This window comes from Colossoma macropomum, unplaced genomic scaffold (assembly GCF_904425465.1).
Source record: "Colossoma macropomum unplaced genomic scaffold, Colossoma_macropomum, whole genome shotgun sequence".
Classification (NCBI taxonomy): domain Eukaryota; kingdom Metazoa; phylum Chordata; class Actinopteri; order Characiformes; family Serrasalmidae; genus Colossoma; species Colossoma macropomum.
Genome location: NW_023494784.1, coordinates 30,157,393 through 30,171,482, shown reverse-complemented (window position 1 = coordinate 30,171,482; position 14,090 = coordinate 30,157,393). Strand labels below are relative to the sequence as shown.

General features: G+C 37.5%; 1 protein-coding gene across 1 annotated transcript; it reads left to right on the top strand.

Annotated features, from left to right (window-relative positions):
- Positions 1–2,546: 2,546 nt before the first annotated feature.
- Positions 2,547–8,215, top strand: insig2 (insulin induced gene 2). Its single transcript, XM_036568012.1, has 6 exons — positions 2,547–2,678; positions 3,604–3,930; positions 4,566–4,690; positions 5,140–5,306; positions 5,943–6,042; positions 6,224–8,215. Exons 2-6 carry the CDS (start codon positions 3,684–3,686, stop codon positions 6,263–6,265), a joined length of 681 nt encoding a protein of 226 aa, XP_036423905.1. The 5' UTR covers positions 2,547–2,678; positions 3,604–3,683; the 3' UTR covers positions 6,266–8,215.
- The last annotated feature ends 5,875 nt before the right edge of the window (positions 8,216–14,090 follow it).

Below are 14,090 nucleotides of genomic sequence, written 5' to 3'. Positions count from 1 at the left end.
AGTCCCATTTCTCATTTTGGCATTCAAAGTGGTGCTCACGAGTGCACCATGTGTATGAAGTGGACTCAGCAGTGGTCTCTACCTGAAATGCTTTGAGACATAAGAGAGGACCAATCAGAGTGAAGAGGTTTGTTTACAGCTGTCTGATCAACATATTGGAGAAGAAGATATTTAGATGTGAGATAAATGCCTCTCTTTATTAATTTACCTTGTCACTGAGCTGCATTATGCTTGTAATCTGATTTGTGCCACTGCAGTTAAGCAAATGAACTCCTTTGACAAAAAGAGTAGGAGAGGGAACATAATTTTTGCATGCAGAGCTTGCATATCGCACAAGTCAGCACCAAACACATACTTTTAAACAGAACACTAGAGCCTTCAAAGTCACTTGCTCTCTTTGTCCACATGTTGATAACATCACCAGTATGCAGTCTTGAAGGAGGACAGGGCTTAAGGCATCATTTGGGACAGGGCCAAAGAGCATTTATTCTGTCTCAGGGCTGTCTGTGACTGTGTGTGTGAGAAGCAGAGGGAGAAGGCTGGAGGAAAAGTAATTCCTATCCTACGTATTTAATTGCAACAATTTTTTTTTTACTTGTTCAGCATCAAAGATAAGATCCCTTTCATAGAATCACACAAAAAATCGCTGCGCTGTGTTTTGTGCTGAACCCAATGAGAAAATACAGATCTACACATTGACTGCTATACAGGACATAGGTTGTTGTTTATACTATTGTGTTGTGAAACAATCTGGAAGTGTTTCTTAATCCTGCTACGAGGGACCCACTGTTCTCTGCCCTGACACACCTGATCCAGCTAAACAAGGGCTTTATAATCAGATGAGTTTGATCAGGAGTGTTGAAGCAGGGAACAGTGCAGTACTGTGGGTTCCCAGAAGCAAGATTATAAAATACTGACCTATGAGAATAAAGGGCAAAAAGTTAGTTTCCCAGCTACATGGAGTCTTTTAAGTCCTGATAAATTGTTTCAACTCATACTGTCAGAGCGTCTTGCTCATCTTGGTTGGTGGGGGTTGTTGTGCACAGATTAAATGCAGTCTAAAGTCAAAGACCTATCCTGTCCAAGAAAAAGGTGAACCTGACTGGATCAGAAACAAAATTTGTTGGATCAAAAATCACAGCATATTTTGTGTATCAAAGCAGGACACCTGAATAGAGCTTTTGGTATTCTCTAGTCCACTATTTGTGTTTTTGGTTTAACATTATTCTTATTAATGATTGACTACACAGAAGCTAGAAAGGTTCAAATTACATGTTTTGTTGATTTTCTGAGAGAAAATAACTGTAGACATCCGCTACAGGGAACAAACTTCAATATGGCATTTTCTACAAATCTCAGTATATAATTTATATTTGTTTGCTGAGTTTAACATACTGGAAGAAATAAAACAAAGTATAAAATATGTCATAACTTTGCACAGGCCACATTTTTATTTATTTATTTATTTACCTAATTTGTTAAATTCAACAAACAAACAGTAATTGTATGTAATATGCAGAAATGTATTCTACGTATAGGATGTGTTTATTTATTTTCACTTTAAATCAACAAACCATGTAATTTGATTTTGATATGTCTGTATTATTAAAACATGAATAAATGTGACATTTTATTCTGATTGTTTTTCTAGAAAAGCTTTTTCTTTCTCATTGTTTGGCGTCCCAGATACACCAAAAGTATATGTGTTGAAATAGCCATAATTTCAGAATTAATCTATTTTGTTTCTTAATTTTTGTTTTTTTTTTCTTTTTGTCTAATGAGAAAGGTGAGAATGGTTGAAGATCATCGCTAAACCAAATTAGGCAATTTCATGGTCTTTATGTTACAAGTCAAATTCATGTTTATTTGCAGTCACTTTTGAGGAAAAGTGTCAAGCTGACAACACATCATCAAGTATGTTCTTTGATCTCTTAAAGATGGTGGTCTACAGGACCCCAAACAAAACATGAATATAAACAAGTGTGTTTAAATGTATTTTGATTAATAAAGCCAGAGCTCTGAAGTCTAAACCTAATTTCAGACTGCTGTGATATAGAGTTCCTTTACACGTCTGTAGACATATTAGGGCTTTAAACAGCACATCTACTAAAATTTACAACATACTGAATATTGTTGTTGGTAAACTATGCCTTCTGACATCTTAACTTTATTTTTTTGTATGTATGATGTACGGTATGTATTCTCCAATTGTGAGTTTCTTGTAATCTCTTGAAAGATATTAATTTAAAGATTATAAATTGAAATAAAAATAAAAAAGAAATGTACTTTGACACACTTATTATAATACCAATCTTCCAACTGTGTAAAATAACTGATACAACTCGCGCTGAGCATGAACGAAATGAATTAATGAGACAATCACCAGATGTTGAAGGTTCATATTTCAAAGTTCTATTTTATTTTATTATTATTTTATTTATTTATTTACATTTTTATATATATTTTTTTTAGAAAGGGAAATAATTACGTCACAGACCTGTAATCTCATTGGCTGACGATTTCAGCCAATCGCAGTGCGGCAACGTCTGTGGAAGCGCAGCCTTCGTTCTGGTGTGAGAGTGTAAATAAAGCTGACGTTAGCAGGTTAGCTTAGCGGATATTGTAGTGTTGATGACTACATATTTATCTTCAGTTAAGATAAAAACAAACTCAAAATGGTGGGTGATTTGAATTTCCCTTTATTTGACGAGAACGACGTAGCGTCGGTTTGAATAGTAGCTTTGGTAATGTATGCTAGACAGGTAAAATGAACTGGTTGCGCTGTTTTAGCGAGCTGGGTTAGTTTGTGAGCCAGCCAACCAGTAACCTGAATTAGAGCTAACGTTAGCTACGGTTGATGTTCAGTTTAAACCTAGTAGAGTATAATAGATAGATAATAGAGTATAATAACATGCAACGCTAACTTCATCTTAATCTGAAGCGTATGGCTAGAGAACCTATGGCTAATATAGTTAGCTAGATCTCTGATGGGCCTCTGCTTGTTGATGATGTGGCCTAGCGAAATTACGAGTCGGCTGATTAGCCAGGCGCACAGCTGGGTGCTTGCCCCAAATGTTTTATGCTAACGGTAGCTTTAAGTTAGCAGAATGAATCTAACCTTCACGTGCCTTGTTTTCAATGGTGTATGATGTCTATACATTAGATTAGAACGCGATTAGAAGATTCAAACAGTTAACTAATCGCCAACGTCCTGTTACTTTCGGTCACTTTCGCTCTCACAGCTGCAAGTGCGATGATTTTAATAAGTATCCTCTGTTGTTGCATGGAGGCGTGACAGAGAGTAGAGACTGGCTTTTGTTATAGATCCTCATACAGTAATTCTTATTAATCAGCTGATGGAGCCAGCTTGAACTTTTTTTTGTAGTAGTTTACACACAGAATTCAGAATTGAAAGTTTTTGTAATATACTGTTTGTTTCATGATCACTGAATTGTGTTTGTTTCTTGTTCAAACAAACATACCAGACAACAAATAACAGCAAGCCCAGTGCTGTTTTCGTTTCTATTTCTGTTTGCTATCTTTTTCTGTATTTTACTATGATTATATCTCTTGAGCCTACTGACGTTTGTATCTGTTTTGCAGGTGTGGTGTGAGCTCAGCTGACAGTGGCGATAAGAGTGAGTAGTTGTAGATTCTGTGGATTTTGCTCCGTCACAGCAGCTATGGCGGAGGCTGCCAGATTGAGTAGTAATGGGACGGCCCAACGGGGCCCCTACATTAGTGTGATAACGAACCGCACAACTAACCTGCTGATCCGCGGTGCCATGCTGTTTGGTGTGGGTGTGTTTCTAGCATTGGTACTAAACCTGCTGCAGGTGCAGCGTAACGTCACCCTCTTCCCTCCTGACGTCATCAGTAGCATCTTCTCTTCAGCATGGTGGGTCCCGCCCTGCTGTGGAACAGCATCAGGTAACACTCACTCACATATACACAACTTAAAGAGGGTAGTTTTTGTTGTCATTTACATTATCTGTAGCATGTTCTCATGCTCACCACTCCCCATATTTCAACCAGACACAGTCATTAGGATTCGCAGCCATATGTTCACATGTCAGCAAACGTGATATGAACTGAGTGCATACTCATCAGTTTAAACTGAGGCAGATAAAGTCTTGAGGATGTCATGGATATCATCAGTGTTTAAAGAACAATGACCAGCTGCATGTTTCATTACAAAAAGAGCACAATTAGTCCTTTTTAATTGATTTTAGTGCAGCACAGTATGAGAAACATTCAATAAAAATCATTGTACTTTTGATAGAAGTTTTTTTTAATATGCAAACTACTGGTGGAGCTTCAAGTATTTTGGTGTTCTGTTTGTACCATGTTATTCACCTCTAGCCTTCAGTCTTTAATTTTATGGAAGTTCATACTGAATAAATCCCTTTGACAGTGGACGTTATTTAGCAATCACTGTCAGTTAATCACATTATTATCTCAGTGAAATCATAATGTAAGTGTAATGTATTACATAGTAATTTTTTGTCTTTTGTGTGTTTTGTGAGTTTGAAAACTTTTATTCCTCTCTTTCCTCGTCTCCCTAGCTCTGATAGGGCTTCTGTATCCATGTATAGACAGGCGTCTGGGGGAGCCCCATAAGTTAAAGCGCGAGTGGTCCAGTGTGATGCGCTGTGTGGCTGTATTTGTTGGCATCAACCATGCCAGTGCTGTATCCTTTTCTCACCACATGAGAGCAGCACCTACATACTGCTCTTTCTTCAAATATACATAAACACAACACCAAGACCACCAGAAAAATGTTTGAATGTGTGTGTATTCCTCCTGCTCACTAGAATGGGCATACAGAAAGACCCCTCACTGTACTGCAATATGTAAATACATGAAAGGAAAATGAAATGGCAGTATTTCTCTCTTCATTTGTTAAGGGAAACTTTTACAGCGTTGCCTGTACATAAATCATTGCTAAAGGACAGGATGAGGTGTGTGTGTGTGCACGTGTTTGTGCATCTTGGGTGTTTTTGGTGATTGAAATACAGTCATACAGTCAGAAATGCTCACAGAAACTACATAGAGTTTCGTACAGAGTGCCATTCACCATTATTAATTGCTTATGGAACCTGGCTGTGTGCAGTGTATTTTCTTTAACCTGGCTATCAGAAGGTAGACTTTGCGAATAACGTGCAGCTTTCTCTGACCCTGGCCGCATTGTCAGTGGGGTTGTGGTGGACATTCGATCGGTCTCGCAGTGGCTTTGGCCTAGGAGTTGCTATTGCGCTGCTCGCAACCCTTGCTACACAACTACTGGTCTACAACGGAGTGTTTCAGTGAGTGTACCTCTCTGTATTTATCGCTGTCTTTCTTGATCTGTTTCTCTCTTTTCACTTTAAGGAGAGTTTCATGTCTGTAATATGGCTTTTTATGGATGCTCTGATGTGGAAATTGTGGGTGGATGTACATTTGCCAATGTAGATACTTACAGTTTTCTCATTTTAAAATTATTTATTTTTACCTAAACTACCATTACCCAGTAGTCAAGAATCACATTCTGCTCTTCTAGAGTACAATTAACATAGCATCAAATGTTAGTTATTAGAAATATCTGTGAAATGTAAAAACCTGTCTTAAATATTTTTAAAAACTTTGTGTTATGTGTTGTTACTGATATGATTTCACTATCATCAGCAAAATTTTTAATAAACAGCTGTTGTGTTCTGGTAAATGCATGTTAATCGCTTGTAGTAGGATTCTGCGACAAAACAACAAGCAAAGGTTTAATAAACCTTCTTAACAACGATTGTTAACAAAATTAGAAAAGCTTCAATAGTTTTGGTTGGGCCTGGGGCAGCAGGAGAGCCGTCAGAGCAATGCGAGTAGATGACATATACATCTTCCCCACTCAACATTTTAAATATATTTTGGTGTGTGTGTGTGTGTGTGTGTGTGTGTGTGTGTATTCACAGGTATACCTCTCCTGACTTCCTGTACATCCGCTCTTGGCTGCCCTGCATTTTCTTTGCCGGTGTGATAACCATGGGCAATATAGGACGACAGCTTGCTCTTGTAAGTTCACACACAGATGTGCAGATGTGCAGTACATGCAAGCTCACACCCTGTACACCTGTGCTCAATAAAGTCAAGAATAGCAGCAGTCTTCGTCTGATGTTGTTTTAACAAATTAAGTTTCTTTGCATAAAATTATACACAGTATAACACTGACTCTGTGTTTTTGTGTTTTGTTTAGTATGAGTGTAAAGTTGTTCAAGAAAAGACTCATCAGGACTAAGAGCTTCACGACCAGGAACAGGGTGCAAAAATGAGGAAACTTGCACAAACTTTTTCAGTGGTAGAATGATTTAAGCATGTGCACTCTTACAGAAGATAGAGGAGGAGATGTTGTCTGTGATTTTAAGGTGGGGCAGCATGGGGATTGGTGCTTACTCATTGGCTGCCAGTACATTTGCACCCACCCTCTTCAGAACTGAAGAAAGCTGAAGCTCAACACAACTAAAACCTTTCTGCCCTCTGGCTTCAGCCTTTTAGAGTGTGTGAAACGGCATTAAACTGTCCACAGCAGCACCGTTGAAACTCTGGGCTGTGATGTGCCAAACTGACTCAGACTGATCCAGCTGTACTTACAGGAATATTCACACTTCACGTCCTTGTGGTTTATATCCCTACTCTTATTTGCCGCTGTGGTCATTCTCTTTGAAGGTGCTGTTGACCAGAGTGTGAACATGAGCTACAGGCAGAACATGCGCAGTTAAGATTACAGAGTGAAAACTAAATAGAAATAGAAACCCTAGAGTGGACATATACATTAAGGTGTATATAAGGAAGAGGTAAACATTTAGAGCTTTAGTCCCAGGGATGTCCATTCCAGGAATTTATTTCTGTGTTCTGCAAGCGAAACGTACATTTACAGTACAATTAACAATGTTTACATGTTCAGTATGTTTCTGAATAATTGACCCGCAGATATTTCACACTCACTAAAACATGCGACATGACAGGATCCTGTGTGTGTGAAAATGCAAGAGCACAGTCAGTGTTAAACCAGGTGTGTATTAACCTATAAAACACTATTGCCCCTGAACCAGCTTTTCCTCATAGCTCCGTTAGGAACCATACGACCAGTTCTGTTTCCCCACATACCATCATACAATACTGTGCAAAAGTCAGAGACCTTTAAATGCAAATATGTACATTTAAGAAGGGATAAAAGCAGAGAACAAGGACTTAACACCTAAATATTTATATTTTTAATTTATTTTCCTTTGACTTTCCCCTTTCCCCTTTTGACTTTCTTATGCAAATGGCTTATCTCATATTTAATCTCTCAGAAATATTCCTGAAAAATGTGTACTTAATGGCTGTTTTGACAGGAAATTACATAAATCAAGAGAGGTCTCTGACTTTGCACAGTACTGTACCTTATACAATGGTATGATAGCGCTGGTGAGCGAAGAAAAATGAACACTGATTTTGCTTAAATTTAATTCCACTGACATTTGCCACAGCCTTAAGATTACAGGTATCTTTATGAAAGATGTTTGACTAATTCAGTGCTTTTAAAGGGACCCATCAGAGCATGTGGTACTGAAACACATTTATGCTCCTTACTAACCCTGAAACTGATGAAGTCAGTGTTCAGAGGTTATTTATTTGAGGGTGCTCTGGTTTGCAATTATGAAAAGGAAGGGATATTGTTTGTTGTATGATCTTGCTTCTTTTTAATTTCACCAAGGGGGAAAAAAAAGGAAAAAAAGAGTGGATTACCTAATGAGGGGAGACTTTATTTTGCAAGTGTTATGCTATGAAAAAAAAAAAAAAACAGTATGTTATGATACCATTACAGATTTAAGAAAAATGATTTTACAATAAATGCCTGCTATAAAGATGGAGTTGCTGTATTGAAAACCTCTGTACTTTTCTTTTTCATCCCATTTTTGACATAGTTACCAGTGGACATTAGAATTGGTTCAGTCACTGATCAACTACAGTCTTGGACTAAATTACTTTGTTAATGGTGGCTGTTAAGTGCAGCAGTCTGTACGTGGAAAACTGGACCAATGTTCTATAAAACATGCAGCATAAAGAGTTGTATAGCTTCAGGTTATGGTTTAAAAAAAGTGAAACCTGGAGTTGCAGGGTTTTTTATTGATTCTTGTCTGCATTTCAACATTTGACTGGAAAAATTACCAGCTCTGTTATTAAATAAAAAGATTTTTTTGGACTGCATTTGCCATTTGTGATCTTTAACCACTAAACATGTAAAGAGTAAAGAAGGGGGAGTTAATTTATGGTAGTTTCTCTCTTACAACTGTTAAACATGTTTTTTTTATTTCTCCTTTCTGTGGCAGTTTGTTTTTCTGTGTCTAATATGAGTAGTTTGATTATGACTAATGACCTCAGCAGGAGCTCCTGGTAAAGGCTTAATTTAAAAAAGAAAAAAAAAGTTTGATTTTTTTTCCTGAGCTTGTGTGGGTAATTCATTTAACTGTCTGTCTGTGTGTGGTCCTGCATAGTTACATAGCATTGGAACAAATGCAGGGCACTGAGTTACCACAGAGTTATTCATGACAATTTATACCGCTGACATACTCGTACACATGCTTGTGTTCTGCTATAATCTGCACACAGTGAGAAAGCTCTTGTCTAGATAGTGCAAGAGATCAGGGTCTATAATTTATCAAGCTTCTCAGAGTAAGAATGCCGATCTGGGATCTGTTCATGCCTTTTACATAACACTAAACAGACGTACATATACTGACGAGACCTGACCTTAGATGAGTGTTCTCACTCTGAGAAGCTTGATAAGTGTGGGCCCTGATCAAGAGTTTTTAGGTTTGTCTGTAGTAATTATATAGTGTTATGTAACATTTGTGTGGGTTTTTATGCCTAAATTAGTCATAAATGATTTTAACAGCAATTTTCCAAGATCTTTTTATCTTTTAGAATTGAACAGGCCCACATCTTACATTTTTCATGCATTTTATTTTTTCCCCTGAGGTCCACTTATGATAATATTTCATTCTTACCAATCTTTCCAAAATCTCTTTATCCCATACAATGATATTTTGTGTACTGTGCATTAAAGACTGGTATGCTTAAATAACCTCTTTTTTGATCAGCTATCCAACACTGGGCCTCATTCAAAAAACAATCAAGGCTGAAACGCTCTTTTTAACTTCAGTGTGAGTTGTTGGGGCTAAACAGCTGAACAGACGAATCTATGTAAGTGTGTCAGTTTTCATGACATCACGAAAACAGTAAATTCAAGAATTCGCTGGCCTATATAGTCTGGGGAGTGAATGCTATGTTTTTCATGAAAAATATATTTTCATGAGATGGGCCCTTTAAGACTGGTATACGTAAATGATCTTTGTTCTGATTGGCTGCCCTTATAAGGCCTCATTCAAAAGGTAGTTAGGGCTGAAACACTCCTTATTTCATGTGAATGTCAGTATGCTGAATACGTGTATACATGCAAATTCCTTGCTTTTTTGGTATCACAAAAACAATGAGCCCTTTGATGATAAACTAGTATTTGCAAGCACATAGATGATAATCACCTGATCAGACTTAAGTCTGAAGAGACTAAGAAGGAATAGACGAGGCAAATACAAAGACAACTGACACCTGCAATTTAGCACTGCAATGAACTGAGAAATAAATGACATCTGTTGTTAATTGTATCTTTTGTTATTTATGTCGGATAGAAACTTAACTTTTTCCTACTTAATATTGAAGTTTAACGTTATCAGTTACTCCGGGTCTCTCTTTGTATTTTGACGCAAAACGAGAAAGTTATTTAATGCAAAGTCACAATGCTCACACATGAACACCATACACAGTGTCAGCTGTTTGTGTTTAAAGGTTAAAAGCATATGGTCTTCAAGCCTGTATCGAATCAGTTTTCCTTCTGTGAGATCACTGTGACCATGATGCTGTAGGTAATACCCTCCAATGTTGCATTAAACATCTGTGTATGTAATTGTGGGTGATACATCAGTGACATGCAATGCTTCTTTGGTTCACGGTCCTCAAGAACAAATTTCTGCAGTGGGCAAAATTCCCTGTTTTAGAGACCAGGGGGACATTTATGAAGAGGAAGACAGTATATACTAGATTCAGGTTCAAAAGCTTACTCAGCCTCTTTGGGTTTCATTTTCATATGTAAATTATTTTGAGAATGTATCAGTATTTACTCAAATTTCCATGCTTATGTCTATGAATATTACCTTACACCACAACTGACCACAAACCCAGGTGATACAACATCATATGCAGTGTCAAATTGATGCTCCTTCTAAAGGAGCCCAGCCCCACAGGACGTGATTGAGTTATTTAATTTGATACAAAAACGATCTGTTCAAAACATTGAATTGTGAGCAAACCTCTTTAGCCTATTCAACATATAGCAGTTTAACCCCATCCATTAACATTGATGTGATAAGGAGTGTTGCAGCCTGGGCTGGTTTTCTACAAGGTACAATACAGGGCAGCCAATCAGAGCAGAGAACGTAAATCATTTTTCCATATTTAATTGGACATTGCATAAACAAATAAATAATTAATAAGAAAAAATAGAAAACTTAATATCCTGGTTGCATAAATGTACATATTTTATAATGAGGCTTTAGCTGTGTTCATAGTTAACTAATTATATTCATATATGAGTCATGTTCAAAGGAAAATAGCATACATCAAATGAACTAATGTTGATTAACTCCAAAAATAAAGTGCAGCTTTTCCTGTAGGGTTTTTTATTTTTCATCCTTCTGGGCTAGCCATGGTCCATAAGAAGTTGACTAAACGTTTATAATATAGATCAGGAGAAGGATTTAAAATAATTTTAAATGCATTCAATGTACGACAGAGCATTGTGAAAACTGTCAGTTATAGGTAGAGAACATGTGGCAGAGCTGTTGTATGGGTCAGGAGCTGATGACAGGACAGGGAAAAACCTTGCAATGGAGGCTACCAAGAGACCTACAGCAACATTAAAGCAGCTTCCAGTAGATGAGACAAAGGTTCACATTTTGGTCTTTTTAAATTCTTTTTCAATTCAATTTGGGCTGATGTTTGGCAAAACAACAACATAGCTCAGCAACTAAAAGACACCAAACCTATTGTGAAGCATGGTGGTGGATGCATTATGAATTTGGGCCATTTTTTTTTGTTTGGACGAGGACTCTTGTCAAGACTGTATAATGACTAGCTCTAAATACCGAGATATCTTGGTATAAAACCTGTTGGCCTTTTGTCATTTCTTCTTTCGACATGGTAATGAAATAAACCCCACATCAAAGCCTACTTGGCTTCAAAAAAGGAATATGTGCACTGTGGAATGGTCCAGTTAAAGCCCAGACCTGAGTCCAAAACCAGTAAATGGCCTAAAAAGGTCTGTGCATAGATCACCTGGCAATTTGAAGGAGCTTTTTTTCTGAGGAAGAATTGAGTAAAATTGTCTAGATGTAAAAGGTTTCTAAAGACTTATTTTTCCAAGACGTACTGATATAATAAACATAAAAGGTGCTTTAATAAAGTAGTTGTTGTTGGACTGTGTCCTTTTACGCAACCAGGGTATTGTAGTGTTGTAGTTTTTTCCAAATACTTATTTACAAGGTCTCGTTAAAGAAAATTGTCCAATATGAGCTATATTGCCCTGCCATTTCAATAAGGGTGTGCAGACCTTTTATATACATCATATTTGTTAGTATACTATGTTGCATGTATGTCTGGGAAGAAGATTAGACTTTGCTTTGGTTAAACTAAAATTTAAATCATAAAAAAGTTTCACTCTGGTTTTAAGTGGGCTTTGACTTTTGCTCTTTACAGGTGAGACCAAGCAGGATTCTATGTGTATACATTTGCGTGTGTAATACAATCCTCTTTACCATTGTCTTCTGTGTATCCCAAGATACAGTGACAAAGTGAATTGTGGCTCTATAAACAGTATATATGAATGATGGTCAGCTCAGTAGGAATCAGTGTGGCGTCTGTGGAGAGCTGCCAGGCTTTAGGAGGATCTGGCTGAGCTGCTGCTGAAATCAAACAGCCGTATGGTTGAGAGATCTTGAACTGAACATAGAAATAGAACACAGTGGCCCTGATCACCTACTGTTTCAGTTGTTATTTAATTTGCTCATCAGTGGAGGTCTATTGATATGAGGGCTTGACTGGTGGTCTCTGACATTTGCATTTATGGCATTTGGCAGACACTCTTATTGAGAGAAACATATGATCATAGCACTGATTGGACTCTTATTGGTGTAGTGTAGGGTGCTTGCTCAGGCAGGGGATTGAACCACAGATCCCCAGTGTGCAGGGATGGGTGTTACCCACTACACTATACCTACATCTGTCAGTCATGATATTTGTTTTAGAATGTGTACTCATGTGCTGCTTGTAGCATTTTGAGTAAATGATGCAGTTGAGTTAATACCATACTGCATATTTGTAAATAACCCAGTGATGTGTGTAATCAGAAGATTTGGACATGGACAGGGCCCATTTTCATCTGAACGTTGAGGAGATGTAGCAGGATGTTGCTTTTCCAAGGAGAAAAATCAGATAGCGAGTGCACAGATCCATCCCAAACATTACAACAAACAGCAATGTTCTCCAGTGAAACATTCACCGACATGCTGCTGTGCACAAAGACATGAGGTTTAAAATACACCTAACACCTGACAGTGGTACGTGTCAGTGGAATGTTGCTGACATGCTGCTGGTAGATGGACCAGATACCCGAGACACAACAGATCACACCACCGACTAGAAATAATTAAGCTACAGCTAAGAGAAACATTCCTGTTACACTGAAGAAAAGAAAAAAACACTCAGACAGTGAGAAGCAGTTATCACTGAATAACATCCAGCAAGCTTAAAATGACGATAGAAACATGATCTCCAAAGCTCAGTATCCCTACATTCTTAAAAAAAGATCTTCAGGGTTCTTTAGTAAAGGGAATTGTTCTATTTAGAGTTGATGGAATTCTTCTAACTAGATTTTTTAATCAGTTTTAACAGTATGGTGACATGGCTCAGTACTACAACTACTGACACTACTACAAATTAACAGAAGGGGACTTTTCATGAGTTAGGGGGAAAATAGGCCCTGCACAGTTCTATTTTCCCCCTAACTCATGAAAAGTCCCCTTCTCATTAAAAGGAGTCTTTCCATCCATCAAAGTTCTATCAACAGTTTCATCGTTTTGACTTTTTATTCAGGGAAAGGGGGTCTTTCTGTGAGCATTTTCTGTTATTGCTTATTTTACTAGCTACTAATATTTAGATACAATGTTTGTCTTTATTTCCTGTAGACTGGAGAATATAAATGAGACAAAAAATCAAGAATCTGAAAACAGAAAATGGGTTTTAGTATCTCCTAAGTGCACTTCTAGGGAAATGAAATATATAGTACATTTACATGATTTATGTGAAGGTTTTTTAAAATTCAAATTCTTTAAACAATCAACTGAAAGGTTCTTTAGAGAAGCAAAAGTGGTTCTTTTATGGAATTGTTACAAAGAACCTTTTTAGTTCTATTTGGCACCATTATTTTTTAAAGTGTATTTTGCATAGCTTTTCTATTAGAGACTAAAAAATATGCAGATTCAGATAAATTCTCTCATGAATCAAACACTGACCAATACAGACAAGCAGCCAGCTGAGGCCTCTAGGTTTGCAGGGGTTACTTACCCATAAAACAACAGCAGTTTATTTAACGGCAGAAAGGGTACTGAAGCTGATCCGTTATTCCTACAGTAAAATTGCTTTGTTCTTCTACTTTGGCGTCCGTTGTGAACAGAGAGAGGCAGAAAGAGAGAGAGAAACAAAAAGAGAGAGCAGCAGAGCGGAAACAGGAGTGACGTTGTGTGAGTGTGTTTACAGTGATGGGCTGAATGGAGGAGATGAGGAGCTGTTGTGAAAGTGTTGTGGAGGTTATGTGGATTTGCAGCAGTGACAGAGAGAAGGGCTCATTATCCACAGAGTATCACACCTGGCAACCTACAAACCCTCAACCAAGCTGGTGGTAGTCAATTAAATCTGGTTTCAGGTTAAGAATATTAGGCTATCCCTCCAGAAAAAATCTATAGAAA